The 19,756-nt window shown below is 37.4% G+C and overlaps 1 protein-coding gene across 2 annotated transcripts; it reads right to left on the minus strand.

The window, feature by feature from the left end:
* Positions 1–4,777: 4,777 nt before the first annotated feature.
* LOC117420718 (annexin A1) lies at positions 4,778–15,603 on the minus strand. 2 transcript variants are annotated; one of them, XM_059025599.1, is made up of 13 exons: positions 15,540–15,603; positions 11,766–11,839; positions 10,765–10,855; positions 10,029–10,123; positions 9,836–9,949; positions 8,688–8,778; positions 8,488–8,564; positions 8,255–8,311; positions 7,957–8,050; positions 7,372–7,467; positions 6,828–6,886; positions 6,361–6,483; positions 4,778–5,065 (listed from the first exon to the last, which is right to left on the minus strand). In XM_059025599.1, the coding sequence occupies exons 1-13, from the start codon at positions 15,586–15,588 to the stop codon at positions 5,006–5,008; spliced, it is 1,080 nt and encodes a 359-aa protein (XP_058881582.1). In that variant the 5' UTR covers positions 15,589–15,603; the 3' UTR covers positions 4,778–5,005. The 2 variants fall into 2 exon arrangements, with proteins under 2 accessions (XP_058881582.1, XP_033890174.2); XM_034034283.2 differs by lacking the exon at positions 15,540–15,603 and adding an exon at positions 14,915–14,994 and having other exon boundaries at positions 11,766–11,841.
* Positions 15,604–19,756: the final 4,153 nt, after the last annotated feature.

Genomic DNA, 19,756 nt, shown 5'->3' on the forward strand with positions numbered 1-19,756 from the left:
CACTAAGAATCATTCTGTCTGTGTCACATGTACTTATTACTTATCTTACAATAATATGTTTTGTGTACTTCTCTGTTGTGTTTCTGTGTAGATTAATTGCCATGATCTATTCCAGAAAAAGATTTTTCAGGCAGAAGCTGTATAAAAGTAGACTTTTTTTATTACCCCTGGTATTGTGGTTTCTGCACAAGAAACAAAGTGGCAAACGACACATCTTCATAAAGTAATATCACTATTGTGGTTTACTTTTGCCTTTCTTTTAGATGTACATGCAAGTGAAAACTCACATTTAACCTAAATAAACCCTTAAAAATGTTTTAGAAACGAAGACCAAAACACCTCACTGTTTTGGTTTTCGTTTATTAGTCCCCATAACAGAAAATACTAGGATCACAACAAAACAAAATGCTGATCACTATGCTTAACAACAGGGCAGAAGTGTGGAGTAGTGGTTAGGGCTCTGGACTCTTGACCGGAGGGTTGTGGGTTCAATCCCCAGTGGGGGACACTGCCGTTGTACCCTTGAGCAAGGTACTTTACCTAGATTGCTCCAGTAAAAAAACCCAACTGTATAAATGGCTAATTGTATGTAAGATAATGTGATATCTGTATAATGTGAAATAATGTATAATGTGATATCTTGTAACAATTGTAAGTCGCTCTGGATAAGGGCGTCTGCTAAGAAATAAATAAAATAATAATGTACTTTGCAAGTTGGGCCAGTGTTTGAATAGCATGAAGCACACCTACACCTTTTTACATGGCACCCTCACAGGTCAGGAGGGAGATTTATCACCAAGAATCATTCTGTCTCTGTCACAGTATAACATTGCTTTTTTACTTTTAAACATTGTTCTGTCTATAAGGGGGTTTTGTTATAATCTTCAAGTTAAATAAATGAGATGCCTGCTTCTGCCAAGGTTAACAGACTTCCTCACGCAAATAGTGCTTATTAAAGATAGGGGAAGACCCTCTTTTTAAGTCTGACCAGCTTTAACAAAGGCATACAGACATGTTTTTTCTAACATTAACATTTGTTCAGTTTTCTTAATTCAAATTGTTATTCTGCTCATAATTTGCTGCAATAGTATATCTACTGGTTGTATATTCTTTAAAACACAATACAATTATTACAATATTCTGACAGTCAGTTAGTACTGAACTTCTCTCATTTTTAACTGTAATATATTCTTTCAACAATAATAATGTTATTTGTATAACAGTTTAACTTTAAATGATTTTATAACATGTATTTCTAATTCAGATACTTCAATATAGCAATCTCTTTTATAAATTCTAATTTTATTTTATTTCATTGATATACACAGCAGGCAAGAGGTTAATTTTTAATTAGGCACCTGCTCAGCAGCAAATGCAACCTTGAATATTAAAACTTAGGACTGCTACATTTTGATATAACCACATACCTATTCTAGTTCAATTGTTCCTGGCATATTAACTGTGCTCCATAGATTTTGCCATTCTGTTCTCACTGGATTAAAATGTTTGAGGCTCTGAGTCTTAATTAAAAAAAGATGCTTTTGCCTGATAAGGGAGGTTTGGAACTTTCAGAAGTTCGGCCTGATTTTTTGATACCAGGAACTCTCTTTTTTAGACCTTACAAAGACTTATTCAAAAGGGTAGAAAATACAGAATCCTACAACATTACTATTAGCAATGTATTTCATTCTACACCATCCAATCCATATCTAATAAGTCAGCTTGTTCCCAGCAAGATTTGAATTCTTCTCCTGGCTCAGCCAGAAGAGGCTCTGCGAACACCACACAGGCCTGTGCATCCAGCATTTCACATCACAGATGTGAGCGACCACGGTCTTTACTTGATACATGCAAGACACTTGTACACGTTTGGCAGGAACACCTTCCTTACATTCTAGCACACCTAAATGAGCCCACTTACAGTGCCTTGCATAAGTATTCACCCCGCTTGGACTTTTCCACATTTTGTAGTGTTTCAACCTGGAATTAAAATGGATTTAATTGCAATTTTTACCATTTGATTTACACAACATACTGTGACACATTATTGTGACACAAAAGTTAATTAAACAAAAAAAAAGACATTTGTTGGTTGCATAAGTATTCACCCCCGAGTCAATACTTGGTAGAAGCACCTTTGGCAGCAATTACAGCTGTGAGTCTTTTTGGGTAAGTCTCTACCAGCTTTGCACATCTGGATTCTGCAATTTTTGCCCATTATTCTTGACAAAATTGCTCAAGCTCTGTCAAGTTGGATGGGGACCGTTGGTGAACAGCAATTTTCAAATCTTGCCACAGATTCTCAATCAGATTGAGGTCTGGGCTTTGACTGGGCCATTTTAAGACATTCAGGTTCTTGTTTTTAAACCACTCCAGTGTAGCTTTGGCTGTGTGTTTAGGGTCATTGTCCTGGTGGAAGGTGAACCTCCGCCCCAGTCCCAGGTCTCTTGCAGACTGAAACAGGTTTTCCTCTAGAATTTCCCTGTATTTGGCTCCATCCATCTTGCCCTCAATCCTGACCAGTTTCCCAGTCCCTGCCGATGAAAAGCATCCCCATAACATGATGCTGCCACCACCATGCTTCACCGTGGGGATGGTGTTCTCAGGGTGATGAGCAGTGCTGGCTTTGCGCCACACATAGCGTTTTGCGCTAAGGCCAAAAAGTTCAATTTTTGTCTCATCAGACCACGTTTCCACGGTTGCTGTGTCTCCCACATGCCTTTTGGCAAAATCCAAACGGGATTTGATATGGTTTTTTTTCAGCAATGGCTTTCTTCTTGCTACTCTTCCATAAAGCCCAGCTTTGTGGAGCGTCCGGGTTATAGTTGTCCCATGGACGGTTTCTCCCATCTCAGCTGTGGATCTCTCCAGCTCCTTCAGAGTTACCATTGGCCTCTTGGTTGCTTCTCTGACTCATGCCCTCCTTACCTGGTCACTGAGTTTTGGTGGACGGCCTTCTCTAAGCAGAGTCGCGGTTGTGCCATATTCTTTCCATTTTTTAATAATGGATTTAACGGTGCTCCGGGGGATGTTCAAAGTTTGGGATATTTTTTTATAACCCAACCCTGATTGGTGCTTCTCCAGAACTTTATTCCAGGCTTGTTTTGATAGCTCCTTGGTCTTCATGATGCTGTTTGTTTAGATATGCTCTCTAACAAACTCTGGGGCCTTCCAGAAACAGGTGTATTTAATCTGAGATCATATGACACTTTAATTGCACACAGGTGGACTCCATTCAACTAATTATGTGACTTCTGAAGGCAATTGGTTGCACTAGAGCTTATTTAGGGATGTCACAGCAAAGGGGGTGAATACTTATGCAATCAAGACTTTTCTGTTTTTTATTTGTAAATCATTTTGAAAAATATGTAGATTTTCTTCCCCACTTCGACATTATGGACTATTTTGTGTAGATCAGTGACAAAAAATCCTAATTAAATCCATTTGAATTCCAGGTTGTAACACTACAAAATGTGGAAAAGTCCAAGGGGGTGAATACTTATGCAAGGCACTGTAACTGGATGATCACGTTCACAGCTTACGCATTCAATTCTTTTCACACTATCTGGGTTAAGTGTGAAAATGATATTCCTTCAGGGCCTTTACATTCAAATAGAATTCGACAGTGCCTGACCAAGTGACTAAAGGCCGGGCAAGGTTTTGACTTTGTCATTGATAATCCGCCCCTGCACTTATCACATCCACATTTTGTAAAAGGATTGCTTTCAACCTCTCTCTAAAGAATCAGTTCTCTACCAGAAACAATGGTTCTGGATCTATAACTGTTTCCTTGATATATTTCATGTTGTTCATAAAGAGGGTAATTTTAGGAAGTACCCCCTCCATCCACAATATAGGTGTGGGCCAAAAATTCACTATTTTTCATATTTACTTGGTTTCCAACCTATTTTCTCTTGCACATCATCAGTGGGCAAACACATTTTAACTGAATCTGGGTCCATCAAAGAACCGCACACCCTTGCAACAGAGGCCTTCCATGCAAAAGGATCTAATGACTTATCACACAAAAGGAACGTGCCAGAACCGCCTGTGACACCATGCTGCCCCCTCCTCTTCATCTTGAAGGGGGCAGCACACCGTGTAATGCCCGAGCTCTCCACAGACAAGGCACCATTCCTGGCAACCGAGGTAGTCGATCCAATCGCTGACAGTGACGTTTTTGTTCGTCTTTTCTCGGCAGTCAGTCATGTTGCTGTTTGTGTACTCTAGTAGTCACATCTTTTGTTGCCAACTTTAATACATGCATCACTGTACTGTACTTGAATTTAAGATGCAGGCTATTTTTGAAGAAAAAAAATGGTTTAAAAAGTAAGTCTTAAATTCAAAGGAATATGGCAATACGGATAACACAGCACAGCAAAAACTTGAAGTGGCACAATTGCTGTCATGAATAGGGTTTCTCCGTGATCGTGTCATGGAGTTCAGAAGGCGTAACATGCACCGATTGGCTAAAAGATCCTGAGCTGTCTATAATATGCAATATGTTTTATGGATACTGCGTTTACAATCCAGCCTTGAAAGCCAACATTTTCTAATGAAATCCTTTGCGTTGCCAGCCAGATATACAATTCTGTATTTGGCACAAGGAATTGAGTCTAGTTACATAAATATGTTAGCTCTTCTGCATTTAAAATTGGAATACATACATGACAGAGACATGTTACATGTACAGAGGTCAATTTTAGGACATTTTCTATTATTAGAATATAACTGCAACATGAAAGGGAGATTTTAATAAAGAAAAAATGCGAATACGTTTATGAAGAGTATATGGACTTTATTTGCACACAACCACCCTGCTCAGACAAGGTGAAAATCTCAGCCAATTTTACATGATCAGCATTTTACTACAAACTAGTTACTTCATACATATATTTACCTACTGATATATATATATATCTATTTGAGGAAGCGAGGTGTGTGTAAAAGCAGATTATTATTTGTTCTTCCGCTGCAAGGACTTGCACACATCCTGGTATGGAATTTAGTTATTGCTTCCACAGAGAGCCAGCAGGATCTGCTCATAATCTCCCTTGGTTTCATCCTGTAATAATTTAAAAAGGAAACATGTCAGCTGTGATAACCTCAGACAGGTTTATCTTTGAAACCAAGTGCACTCGTTTTCATTTAGTGGAGGCAATCTCTTCTTATACTGTAGATCTACCACCTTTTTTTCCCCCCCCGGTCGATAGAGAGATGAAAAGAAAAATGTAACGGCTTCATATCAAACGTGAATATCAATTGAAAGCAGCTCATATCCAACAGATGTTTGCTGGTACAATATGTTACACACTTATCTGTTGGCTGAATAAGCATGTGAATTTCTATTTTATTTTTCCTGTATTCAGGTAGTATTGGTAGCAGATGCACCATACAGTTGTGATGGTCAAAAGCGAGAAAATACCCAAGTTATATTAAGATATTGAACAAATTAGCACACTTTTTTTTTTTTTTTACTCGTGTGTTTAGGGCACTCTTATGTCTGAAAGTTTGATTCAATAGCACCACAACACAATGAGAAAAAACAAAAAAAATGATCAAAGTGCTGCTGTATTTTTTTGATTGAATCTGCCCCTTAACCACTTTACAGATCCTCTATCAAAAACAGTTAGTGGAGGAATCTTATGGCACACACATTTAGTATAACATTAACCCTTAGCGGTCCATTTATTCAGCGCGTCTCAGGCGTGTCAGGTCCAATTTATTTTCACACGTGCCGTTTATTTTAGACACGCTGTTTAAAAGCATTTTTTTCACAGTAAAACAGGTTTAAAAGGCACTGCATATCAACAGGACACCCAGTACTGCATCTCCAGCCCCACCCCACCCCTTGTTTGCTACATTTTTCAAATACCTCTTAATAGTACATACCAATAAATCATCTCTTGATCACTTGTTTTATCACCAAACTCCTCAATAATGCGATCCACGTAGTTAATTTATTACTAGAACAGCTAAAAAAAAGCTCTGCAAGTGTCTGATATTCTTTGAGCGCTGGATGCAGAAGCAGCTATCTTGTTTGTTTATGTCCGTGTTATCTATGTAGTGCCGGGGCTATCAGTATTCATGAGATACACCCTTTTTTTTTTTCGGCTTCTCTCGGTCTCACTCGGCCATTGAATGGTTTTCTCGGCTTTTTCCGGAGAAAAAACGATTAGAGACCTGTTTTTTGCGTCTTTTTGATGATGTCGGATAGGGTCAGACATTGGACCGGAAAGGGAAAATTGCAATGTCGGACCAGGTCCGACACAGGACCGCAAAGGGTTAAAGAAAAAAAAGGCACAAATTGGTCATACAAAATATCAGCGGCAGCTATATAGAATTCTGAGAGAAACTTACCAGAATGGCCTGGTAAAGAGTCTTGCCATATTTTTTCTGATATTCAGCTTTGATGTCCAGCAAGTCAATTTCAGACCTGCTAACCAAAATCCTGTTCAACATCTTTTCTCTGGTTCCAGATCCCTGTGTAAATTAACAGAGGAACAATGAGCAGGCTGCTATGGTGTTAAAGACAGTATAGGATGGCCAAATAACGATTGTGGGTACAAGCACATAGCCGTACCAGTAGTTTAACATTTGTTTATAGCAGTTGCTTGGGAACTGCTTATCCAATTGAGATGCAACTTGGTATGGACATTCCACAGCACACGTTTTATTTATAAACCAGGCATGGGAGTTGCATAGTACTAATATACTACACATGTAACTGTTACTGTACAATACAGCAATGATTTTACCACTGTCCCATTAAAATTAAGCATGATTTGAACCGTCAATTTAGGAAAAATTTAACACACTTTGTTTACCTTCATTGACAAGTACAGCTTTTCCGCAAAGAAAGCTGGTTTGTTTCCAGCACATTTGACTGTAAAAAAAAACAAAACATATTAACCTGAATATGCAGTTCCTATCAAAGTCAACAGCACATTTAACATGCAGGAGGAACAGTACATTTATAAGAGGGTTAATTATTCTTATACAATATCCATGACTGAACGTGACAGAGAATCACAAAATACAGTACTGAATATGAAAACAGTATCTCAGTGTTAGGTATTTATCATTTTGAAACCAACATGTTACATGCCACTAATATGACACCATCTTAGGTCATAAGTGAAGGAAACTGTTTGACTTACTTGACAAGTTTCTATTACACTGAAATTATGAAGCCAGCATCTGAAACAGCTTATATTCAGTTAAAGTAGTGGTGGCAGATTGGCCGTTTCATACAAGAACCATTTGCTCTGCATAGAACCGTTTTTTAAAACCACCATGTTTATCAATGTTAAAACCATATTGGTTTCAATAAATACATACTGTATTTTCAAAGAAAATATCTTTACATACCAACAGCAGTCAGGCAGCTTTCAATATCACCCTTCAGCTCCAGATCAAGAGCCTGTGACACATCATGTTTGCTGTATTTGCTGTATCTCTCAAATGCTGACAAATATTTAAAAAAGACAGTTTTAAATGTTGGAAATAGCAGTCTGCAAAGCCTCATGTATAGTTGCATTGGATGTGCAGTATTGGCAATAGAAACTTCTGACAACTATCTAATGCCAAAAGCACTGGAAATGTACAAACAGCACCCCATTAATCCATTAATGAGGGAACCTCTCTTTACAGTGTTACAATCTGCTCTAGCCCTTGGTCTCAAAACATCTCACCACAGCACTGAAAATGAATGCACCTTTTAAGCTAAAGAAAATAGTTTCTATAATGGCCCATTTACTTAAGAATTTACAAATGATTTGTTTAAGGATATTTACTCAAAACAAAGAACATATGTACTGTATCAAGCCCTAATACAGAGCCATTCCTAATATACAATATGGGACAACAGCATGATATGAAAGAAACAGTATACGTGTGACACTGCAATAAATTTAATATTTTTTTTCTTAAAACCTTGATAACGCCAAGCCTTACTTTTGCGAAGCTGTGGAGCACTCCTGGTGGTGAGTATGTTGATGAAAGTCAAGCAATCGGTCCCCTTTCTCTTCTCTCCAGCTTCATACAGAGCCTTGAGATATATGGGGGAGAAAAGCTAGTTTAATTTCTATTAAAAGCAGAGTGGTTTACACTGAAATAAGGTACTAAAAGCAAAAAATAAAAGAAAATATATTACTTTGATTGACAAATGTGCATTTTATTTTCCTACCATTGTGTTCCAAAACTGTCCAGAACGGGAAAAAAAAAAAAAGACTGATGAAAAACAGATTCTTACTCTGGCATCACTGTCAGCGAGATCTTCATTCACAACGTTGTCTTCTTTTCTGTCTCCCTAAAGAACGACCCATATAATATTAGTGAGCAAAATTTAAAATACAAACATATTTTAAATACTCACAACAGCCAGTGGTACAAATGTCCGCCTCAGGCTCCATGTTAATTCTAGTACCAATAAGGCCAGTATTTCAAGGATTTGTTTACCCATAAAACACATATCTCCTAACTTACCTTACAAAGGGAAAGGAGTGCCTTTCTGAAGTCTCCAGATGTCTCCGAGCTAATGTCTTTTTCAAGATTGTTTTTTCCTACAACGCAAAACAGAAAACGTGACAGCGGGTGAGTTTAAAACATGCCCACCTGTCTTTCTTACATGAATGCATTCCTTTCATTACTTTATTTACAACATGTAAATGCAATAATGAAATTACCATCATTGTAGACTTTTAAAATCTCTTTTATCTCTTTGTTAGTCCTGGATGCCAGCACCTCAATAAGACAGTCTTCATCGGTTCCAAGACCCTGCAAATGGGTTGTTACAAAGAGGGATTTTTAGAATATACTGACGGCTACTGCTACAACAGAGGGAAGCTGTACAATTGTACATATTGCCAGATACTAGTCCTTTTATTAAAAAAAGACTACATTAAATATTAAACATATAAATATTTGGAACACATTAAAATACAGTTGCCTGCATTCTGGTTTGGTTGACAGGAGTAGATTATATTTAAGGTAAACATTAGCCTTGGTAAAATGAAAAGAAACAAATTTAAAAAATACACTATTAACAAAGAAACTGTTCTCAACATGCTAGTAATGGAAGTAGATGTTGTTGGTGTGACTAACCACTAATTTGAAATCTTGACAACCAAGATCATGAACTCATGTGAAAAATAAAAATAAAATAAAGACAGCTATTCAAGTTCACATAGATCCCAAACTTGTCTTAATTATTGGTTTTGGTGTTAACGTCTGCCTGCAAATCCATTTAAACACTATTATACATAACTGTTTTCAAATTACAGCAAAGTAAACTTTAGAAGTTGTGATTTAGGCCTGCTTGTATCTGAAACTCTTACTTTGCCATTACATTTAATATATACCATAACATTTAATTATTAAAATATATTTATGCCTCTAGGGTTATACAGTGCAGCAAGATAAACAACCTTTGAAGTCCATTGTTAATATCCAAGCTCCTAACTGCACACACCCTAATTAAGTCTTTATTCTAATGGATTCTGTTTTTTATAACTATCCAGCTTAATCACATAAAAATCCTTTGTTCATGGTGTTTCGTGTTTAATGTAGATGCTTCTTGTTTCCGTAAAATAAATGTAGTAGAAAATATGATATGCATTTCTTGTATATTTTTATACATGAACTATAATTGAGAGAAATCTGTTGTTCTTAATCAACTACCAAAACAATCTGAATTGAATAGATCTGTTTTACAGTGTCCCCACTAATGTTTGCAAAATACTCCAAATTAATCAATCACCCTTTGATGATATTGAATACTTATGTAATTGTGAACCACATACTGCAAGTAACAAACTTTCCACTATAAGCTTACCTTCATGGCAGTGTTCAACAGGTAAGCATCATACTGGGCTGGTGTTTTTAACAGGGCCAGGACCACATCTTCAAGTTGGCCAGAGAGGGCACTTTTCAGAGCAGCATCTAGAGCCTACATGATAATTAGTAAGCATGCATATACGTACAATAACTTAAGAAAAAAAGATTCATAAACTAATTAAAAGTTCTACCTTTCCGGAAGCCTTCTGGTAAGCCTCTTTGATTTGCTGACGCTGGGCATTGCTCCTCTTCACCAGTACTTCAATAATGGTTTTCTCATCCACGCCTAAAAATTTAAACAAGGTTATGACCTCTTGCATAGTACACACTTTGTGTAAACGGACTTCTGCGGACCGATTTTTTGTTTTTATGCAAATAAAATCCCGACGTATATTCTGAGGCAAGCAAAACACAGATTTTATTAAAAGCCTTCTAGAAGGCACTTGGTTGGCAGATGCAACAGTATTTTCAGCAGTCTTAAGTGACAAATGTATGGGCCACATTCTGGAGCTGACTCCACAAATGTGTCCTACCTCAAACCATCACTGGACACTTAGTCCTCAAGAAAACTTAACACCTTACACACTGAGTTAAATAAGTGCCCTGGTTGCTCACAGTGGATTCCGTACATTGTTACATGACTCCAATATGTCAGCCATCATAGGTCACAGGTCAAAGTGAAGCGTACAGTTGTGGCTGTGGGTTTAGAAAATACATACAAGCTCCTCTCATTGGGATGCTTAAACAAAATAAATACATAAATAAATCCAGCCAAGCTCATGTACTGAAGAGTTATTATTAATGTGTTTCTTGTGGAATGTTGCAGTTTGGGTAGAATATGACTTAAATTCAAGATAATACAGCTTCCAGTTTCAGGCAGTGTCAAATTACAGTACCAACACCATGAGAATCGTATTCCATCATTACCTTTTACTTTGATTGCTTTGTCCAATACTGCGACATCAGCACTCACATTAAAGTTAGGGCATGGAGTCACTGTTGGTCCTTTATATGATGGCTAAAAGAGGTGCAAAACGTAGTTAATTTAGAAATAACTATACAATATTCAAGTAACTGAAAGTGATATATCATTAATGTTTTCATTTAAAATCAAATATCATTAATCTAATATCATTTAAGTTCAGCAAATGTGTTGTAGAACTTATCTAATGCACAAAGAGCTGCTCTGTCTACATTCTATCCTAGATATTTAAAGGTCAAGGGAGGGGCTCACATTCCAGGCTCTTAGAATCAGCTGCTTTATCATGGCCAATTCTGAACAAAGGGAAATTATATTTTTTATGTAACCATAAACATAACAAAAAGAAATTGGTTCAGTCTGCGACACTTTATTGAAAAGCCTCGGGAGATGTAAAGATATCCTGAATAAGCGTCTGTTCCCAATTAAAAAGGCATGAGAGGACCTTACCTCACATTTATATTTATAATGTACAACATACACAAGAGATTTTAATTAAAAAAGAGAGAATGAAATTACATCACATTAGGAATAAATGTTAAATGCATCATTTGAAATACAAGTCAATTGTTTTATTTCTAAATGAAAAAGAATGAAATCACATCTTATCACAATGTGATACACCTGTAATGTTGACATGCCAGCTTTCTTTGCCACAGCAGCCTGAGAAACCACAGGAGGCTCCAGCTCCTTCAAGAGTTCAACCTGGTTTAAGCAAGTCACAGTGTAATCACTGCACTGCGCTACGCCAGCCAGTCTTGCCCTGAAAAGTTATCTCCGTTCATCATTTAAAAAAAATACTGTATCCCAATTAAATGAAGCGACATCCCAATGAAATAACATAAATAGCATTGGGAAGAACTGTCTTCCAGAGTTCTGTACCATTTAAGCAGAAATCCTGATTACCAGTGTCCCGATTAAGTGGCACTGACTGTACATGGATACTTACTGGATAATCGTCCAGGCCCATATACATGGCCTGTTGCAAAAATTCGCTAACGAAGGACATTTTCAGTGAAGTTTCTGGGGGAAAAAAAAAAAAAAAAACATAACATAAAACACCATGCTCTTCTGTGTTGTATTCTGTGATGCTTTTAGGAAACAGAATATTCCTTTAATCAGTCCAATACCCTTATGTTGTATGAAATACCCAAATTACCTTAACTAATGTATCCTCCTGATTTTAACTGAATTAGCATTTTTCCCCAGAAGTTTAAATGATACAAGTGGATCTAAACAATAAGAATACATTTGGGGGGAAAAAAACCCAAAAACACACACACTCAAAAATGAGAACACCCAACTATTACACAATCTGTACTGAAAAGCATACCATAAACTGCCATGCATAGATTAGGAAAACCAGAAAAGTGACTCCTAAGATTGCCTTCAATTGGTGAGGAAAAAAAAAAAAAAACCTGTCAGTATCTTGAACAGTTTTGAGATAGTAGAAGGGTGTGCTATTAAAACAGGGAGATAATAAAATGACAGCCCAGTTTGTTGGTTTGAAAAAATATATATATAATTGAAATGTGCAAAAATGTGTTGCAGATAATGCCTGTAAATTGTGTAATCTAAATGAATCTACTGTAAATGCAGTAAAGTTAAACCAAGCAGGCAGCTTTCATCTTGAAAAGTTACTTTTCAAAGTAAGGAAATCCTTTGTACTCAGCCCCCTGCTGTGTATATAAATTGCCTTCACAATTTAATTTGATCATAGGGGAGCTGTTACCTGGGAAAGTCTGATATATACCCAGGTCAAGGTTCAATAAAACTAGGATTATAAAATTAACTGAATTATTGTGCTAATTAACTTGTTACATTATATTTTCAATTAAAACAAAAGTGAGGCATCAATGATGGAGGTAGTTACAATTTCGAAGTCCAGTACTGTAACACTGCTGCCTTGGAAACTAGAAGCAGGTGCGAAATCCTTTCATGGTTAACACTAATTGAACCTGCACAGAATTTGTGGTGCAGGGACTTTGTCTCTGCTCACAATTGCACATCCAGAATACTAAAATAACATAAAGATTAAGGATTGTTTAAACTCCAGCATAATATGGTTTCCTTTAGTACAGAGAGAAATGGGTTCTGCCTTAAAACATGATTCCAGAACAATTGTTACTTGTCAAACAGCCGAGGTTCTTTGAGCATAATATTACATAGGTTTAGACTGTCACAAATTGTGTTCTGACACAGAGTATCATGAAGGGCTGGTATTGAACTGGACTAAATAGTCACATAAATTACAATTAACATGTACATATACTGTAATTTGTCAGTTTATTAAAGGGCAAAATTAATGTTGCTTGCCAAATGCATCTGAAAGTCTGGAGGTCTTCCAGTATCTGCATTTGAAGTCCTGGAGAGAACGCTCCGCTTCCCAGGGTTGCACACACTTGGTTTAAGGTATCTGCACTGCATTTGAGTTGTGGAATTACTTTACAGACAGCATGAACTTTCAATGGAGCAAAAATGTAGCCAACTTCCTTAACTGTACAGACATGGCTCACTGTATCAAACCCACAGTCAGCTTTTTAGGACAGAGTTTGAAGGAGTGTTAGGTTTGGTTCACACTTCTGTCACATGTGAATGTGATACGTCAGGCGCAGACAGCTCTAAAAGCTGTGCAACTTCACTCCCACCACGCAGCAAATGTTGACAGTTTTCAACATTGTCAGACCCTATGCGATTTTAAGTCGCAGACGCATGAGAAAAGGCTATACAACTCTCCAGGATGACGTAATTCCGACCTGTCACATGTTGGTCTGAAGTATGAACCAACCTTTACTACTGTTCAATCCTTTTTGTATTTTTCAGGAAAACCTTCTGAAGGGCGCAGCAGCAGTGCCACACCCAAATGTGGCAATTCATTAGTTTCACACTCTGGCAATATGAATCAGTGTAAAAATATAACAACCAACATGTTAATCGGTTAATAAACTATGCAATTGTTACAGACCCTTCCGACTCAAACACTGCATCAGATACTCTGTGTTCTTTCTACTATAACGATCCTTAGACCTAAACACACATTAGCAGGTGATGGGTCCGTGTAACGCTTATCGATTAATTTTTTTTAGAACGTCTTTTGTTTTCTCAGAGAAAAAAAGAACACTGAAATTTGAATCAGTGGTTCGAAATTACACGCCTTTCATGTGTTGTTACTCCTGCTAAAATAATCGAAAACCAAACAATAGTATAAGTTTCAAATACTTGCCATTTATATAATGAAAGTGTGCCAATCGGAATGTATTACTAATGAGAACACTACAGACCTGTAAAGGCAAACGATTAAAAAAACAAACAAACAAAAAAAAACACATATATTTACACAACACTTTGTATTATCAATCTTAACAATACAAACCGTTATGTAGATTTGTTTTATCTTTATTGTCCTTACAGGTCTGCAGTGCTCCCCCAGGATTAACAGTACCCGACTGAGAGACCCTTTCGTTAAACAAATGGTAATCATTTTTAAATTATAGCGCTGCTTGGTTTTCTATTTCTTAGCAGGATTAACAAAATTAAAGTGGTGATATTTCTAACCACACAAAAAAACAAATATGTAATTGATAAGCGTTACCAGGACCGTGATGGGACTACAAAGTATGTCAATCAATCATGGGTGTGTCTATAACATCAACAATAGAAAACTTCGTGGTCATTAAATCCTGTACTTCTATTTCATACAAATACCACACCTGAAGAATGCTGCACACAACAGTCGGTTCCCAGACGCCGTATTTAACCAAAAAAAATCGATTGCGATATTATTTAAACTGCATTTTCAAACTAGATCTAAACATTGTAGAGTATTGCAGCAATATGTATCACTTACATTACATTTTACTGTGGTTTTGTGTGGTCTAGAAAAGGGTTCTACTAAAATTAAAAGGTTGCTAAATAGTGTCACGCCCAGTAGACACAAGACGTAACCATTTTAAAACTGTGGTTAAAGTGTAAAGGGTATAAAAAAACATGTCGCATATACTACAAATAGAATTGCCGGAGTTTAATAAATATCCTAAATGCATAACTTAATGACAAGACTGACTACATGTATCACTAAGCACAAGCAAACACCTTACCTTTTTTGTTGTTCAGGGACTTACAGCCTAGAAAAATCAGACTTTTGAGTGTGAGCTAACTCTACAAATATGTATTTTATACCCACAAGCTTGCCACACCTAGCAACAGCAGGCCACGCAAGACCCTGAATGATTGGCTGCAAGTTTTTTCTACTTTGTCAGAAACGCGCCCTCCCAAAAAAGCTTCCAAAGCTGAAAAAACAAAACAAAAAAAAAACCAAGGAAGCTGAATTGATTTTGAGCCCAGTCCGTTTATGAATAATTTTAAAAGCTTTGGTATTTGTAAAAACTTGAAAAGTACCGTTAGAGGGAAGGGAAGGCTTGTTTGTATACACAAGGTCATACAGCAACATCGTTAAATTCCTATACAGTATATTGTAGCACTTGTTAAAATGCTTTTAAACTGCTACAAATACTTGACGTCTAGGATATGAAGCAAAACAATATTTAATAACACAGGGCAATTCATTCTTCGTGTTCTATTATTAAAACTGGTCCCAATTACATCAACACATTGTATCACTCCCTTTATATAGAAACTTGCAGGGTAATCAGGTATGGTATGACCGTTTTGCATTTTAAGATTTATGCTATCCAGAACTCCATGAATAATAGTAAGATAATACCAAAGCCCAAAGGCAGAGTGCAGCCTCGGTATTGTGAAACATCCTGCATCCCCCCCGCCCTGCCCTTCGGGTCTGTTCGGAACGCCTCCTTGCAGTCTTCACTTCACGTGCACGCGCAGCTGTGAGACTGACTGTAGGGCGATTTTGATACAAACAGGTAATCGTTGTGTGCTGTTTTTATTCTCTGGTCTCATATATATATATATATATATATATATATATATATATATATATATATATATATATATATATATATATATATATATACAGAGAGAGAGAGAGAGAGAGAGAGAGAGGTGATATCTGGTCTACACATATGCTAGTCAAAGTGACTAACTAGTTATTAAAATGCTGTAGCCCTAATAATAATAATAATAATAATAATAATAATAATAATAATAATATCAACAACAACAATATGCAGAAAGTTACTTTTATGGAAGCTCAAATGTGTTTTGTACAACAAGTGTTTTTTTCTTTCTATTATTACAGTAACTCAAAAAAATGAATGAATGAATAAATAGCCTATGCAAAATGCTGCAATGACAGTTTGCAGAAATGATAGTTCAGAATGACCAGTCTTCTGGTTAGGATCAGGGCACAAGATGACAACCAAACACTGGTTCTGACCTCAACTCACAAAAAGAGCCGTCTTGGTATTTAATTTACTGTATACAATTACCGTTGCAGTAGGCATTTTACGTAAATTAAAACATGAGGACACTATTGCATGTGACACCAAGTAGATCGTATCCAAGCAACTTGAGCAGCTTGGGGAAACTCTCGAGTGAGAATAATAGGTGAGCTCCTGACTTGTATCGTAATACACCTGCTACTACCTAATCAGAAAGAATGATGATGCTGCTGTAATTCAGGGACTGCAGCCAAGGTGCAAGATGAACTGAAAATGAAAAAAATTCCACCAAGCTTTGAGATATATCAGAGTTGCCTGAAGCAGTTAATAATGCCAAAAAAGTACAGAAAGTTATTTCAAATGAAGCAGCGCATTTTTATGACTTGGACAGGATGGGATACTGTCTCTTTAAGATTCAAATGCCAAGATTTAAAACTGTTCATATTCACCCATTGGTTAATACAAATCCCAGACTGGGAAAAAAAGTGTGCTGATTTTAGCATTAGTGAATTGAAGCACACAATACATTTTGATGTTATGTTCTCAATTTTCAGTTCACAATTACAACATGTGAAGACATGTTTTAATGACGTAATTAACACTACAAATGATATCACTGGTCCCTATTTCTTATACTGAATATTTTTTGTTCTTATATGCTATTTAAAATACGTTATTTGATGCAACAGGTGTTCAGTGTGACTTACTGATTTGATGAGACTGATATCATTTGTGTTTTCTCACATCCTGCTACACAAGAATACTCCTCCCTTAGGAAAACAATCAGTCACCAAAAACCATTGGTATGATTGATTCATTATGTTAAAAAACATGAATTTATTATGGCTACCGAACAAACAGATGGTGACATTGTAAAGGAGTTGGTAGGCAAACATACATATCTTGCAAAATCCAGGTTTGCATCATGTTTGGTCTCTAGTTGCTGAAGTACTTTCATAGTACATGGCACTAGTACCTTTTTTTTGTCGCTGGTTAAAAATAGCTTTTAATGATGTTGAAACAGGTCAAAGGTTGCCCAATTGATAAACTTGCCAACTTAGACAAATTATTTATTGGGAATGTTAAACAAAACAAATGACAAAGTCCTTAATGTTAAAAAAACAAACAAAAAAAACACTATTTTCAACCACAGGGATGTGCTTCTGAAGAGACTCCTAAAAGCTGAAGGGAAGTAGTTTTAGAAATGACCAGTAGGTATGTGGAACTGTAATTTCTTTACTCTCTTAAACTCTGGCAACTGAAACTTAAATGGGAAATTTCTATACAGCCTCACACACTTAGTGGTTTTTTTTCAAACCACACCACTTTGGAAATGTAGTGTTAAGATTCACTGGTTCAAACAGAATATGTGCGCTACCAAAGTAAGGAAGTATGGCAAAAATAATCTAAGCAAAAAACAACAAACATAACAGGATATTTAACAGGTAAGAAATTAATTTATAGATGATAGAGTCCCTTTAATGCCTTGCATTTCATTTTAAAAGTATTTAACTGGAATATGTTTTTTAACCTTTTATTACTTCTTTCAACCTGTTTTTAAGTAAATTAAATATATGTTAACCTATTAATGTGGTTTGGGGGGGCGGGAGCTGGGCTCCCCCCTATCCTTTCATCTCTTATCATCAATCACATCTACTTCCTATTTAACTCATTAGTCACACCCTATGCAGTTGCCTTGTGTTTTTCGTTTTCGTTCAACCTAAGCGACTGCAAGACCCCCAGCTAAAAACCCTTCTTGTGTAAAGAGCAAGAAATAGTAGCATGGAATACTTACAACACCTTTCTTCCTCAGATTCGGAGGGTTTCAAGTATAACTTCATTTCCGTATCAGAGCATTCTCCGACAGCATCAATCCAGGGGCTGATCAGCCCATCACTCTTCCCTTAATCAGATGTCGTCCGAACAAGTGCCTCTCGAGCAGGATACCATTCCACTGCCCCGCCGATCCAAGCGGCTCCGATCTCAGAGTGTCTGTGTACAGAGTGTCTGTACTTTAAGGACTGGACTTTCAACAAGCTCATAAAGACCCTCTTCAAAAACGGCAGTGAGATTCCAGCAGGGAGCAATCGAGAATCCCTCTTCATTTTTTATTGCAAATCTATCTCAGCAGAACCTGTTTTTCCACCCAAAAAAACTCCTCAGCCGCGCTCGGCTGTTCAGTGGCTCAGGTCAGCCATAAGGCAGACTGTCTCAGAGCAAGCTACTCCCGCAGCCAGCACATCAGGCCAGTAGGCAGCTGCTCCAGTCAGTGAAACTCAGCAGGAACATGATATAAAATGATTCATGCAATCATTCGCGGATACCTTTTCCGCAATCAGTACCAAACTCAGCAACTTGGATAAAATATTGAGCAAGAGAAGCAAGGTTCCACAGTTATAGTATTTTCCTTCATTCCTGCAGTAAACTCAGCCACCGCCAAAGCAGCTACTGTCAATTCTGGTTTTATACCAACCCTACAGTAGAGCCTCCGGTCTACAACCTTGCATCTGCAACAGCATATAGTTCCACCGCTTCAACCACTGCCCGCTGTCATTCAATATCCCAGCTGATTCGCCGCAGCATAATTGAAGAGTTCCAGATTTCACCGTCTGGTCCCTACAGCTCAGACAGCAGTGACACCCCAGTTCAACCAGCTAATTTTCAACTGACCCCAACAATCAGTGGACAGCGCAAGAGTACGTGGCTGCAGCACTTGCTCCTTCCATCCAATCCTCTTATTCCACCAGCTGGACCACCTATTTGACTTTCTGCTCCCAAAGCAGGATTAATCTGACCCCATTCAACCAGGACTGGATTATGGCATTTATAGTGCATGCAAAGGACTCTTTACGTCTTGCACCAGCTAAAATCAGATCCTATTTGTCAGGAATACAATACCAATTTCGCTTGATGTCTATTACCTCCCCAACTCTCCTATCAATACCAGCTGTCCGTCTCCTCCTGTGCGGAATCTCTAAGAGCTATCCGACCGCTTCTCCTTCTCGTCTACCTATCTCTATAGCTATTCTTGGCAATTTGATTTTAATCCTCCGTCAAGGCTGCTCATCCTAGATTCACACTTTATCCTCTTCCTAAACATTTCCAAAATGGATCAGCTTCAGCAAGGTCAATTTATTCAGCTATCAAAAATTGACTCTCTTTGCCCATACGCTTCCATGCAGAAATATATCACAGAACTCAAATCTATTTCAAATTCTGACCCCCTGTTAATCGATTCAAGCCAAACTGTTATATCCAGACATTGGCTCACATCACAGGAGGCTGTGTGGTCCAGTGGTTAAAGAAACAGGCTTGTAACCAGAAGGTCCCCGGTTCAATCAACCACTGACTCATTGTGTGACCCAGAGCAAGTCACTTAACCTCCTTGTGCTCCGTCTTTCGGGTGAGATGTAATTGTAAGTGACACTGCAGCTGATGCATAGTTCACACACCCTAGTCTCTGTAAGTCGCCTTGGATAAAGGCGTCTGCTAAATAAACAAATAATAATAATAATAATAAATCCCATCTGTCTATGTTGGTTTCCAGAGCAGGACTTCCCCCGCAATTCTATACTCCTCATTC

This window comes from Acipenser ruthenus, chromosome 1, assembly GCF_902713425.1.
Source record: "Acipenser ruthenus chromosome 1, fAciRut3.2 maternal haplotype, whole genome shotgun sequence".
NCBI lineage: Eukaryota > Metazoa > Chordata > Actinopteri > Acipenseriformes > Acipenseridae > Acipenser > Acipenser ruthenus.

What these genes read in the sequence shown, in the direction of transcription:
- LOC117420718 (XM_059025599.1), bottom strand. Translation starts at nt 15,588, where the DNA reads ATGCAGGATGTTTCACAATACCGAGGCTGCACTCTGCCTTTGGGCTTT. An exon ending in ACCAGAAGGCTTCCGGAAAG is followed by an intron (nt 9,950 to 10,028) that starts GTAGAACTTTTA and finishes ATTATCATGTAG; the next exon opens with GCTCTAGATGCTGCTCTGAA. An exon ending in AGCTGTACTTGTCAATGAAG is followed by an intron (nt 6,484 to 6,827) that starts GTAAACAAAGTG and finishes TAATTTACACAG; the next exon opens with GGATCTGGAACCAGAGAAAA.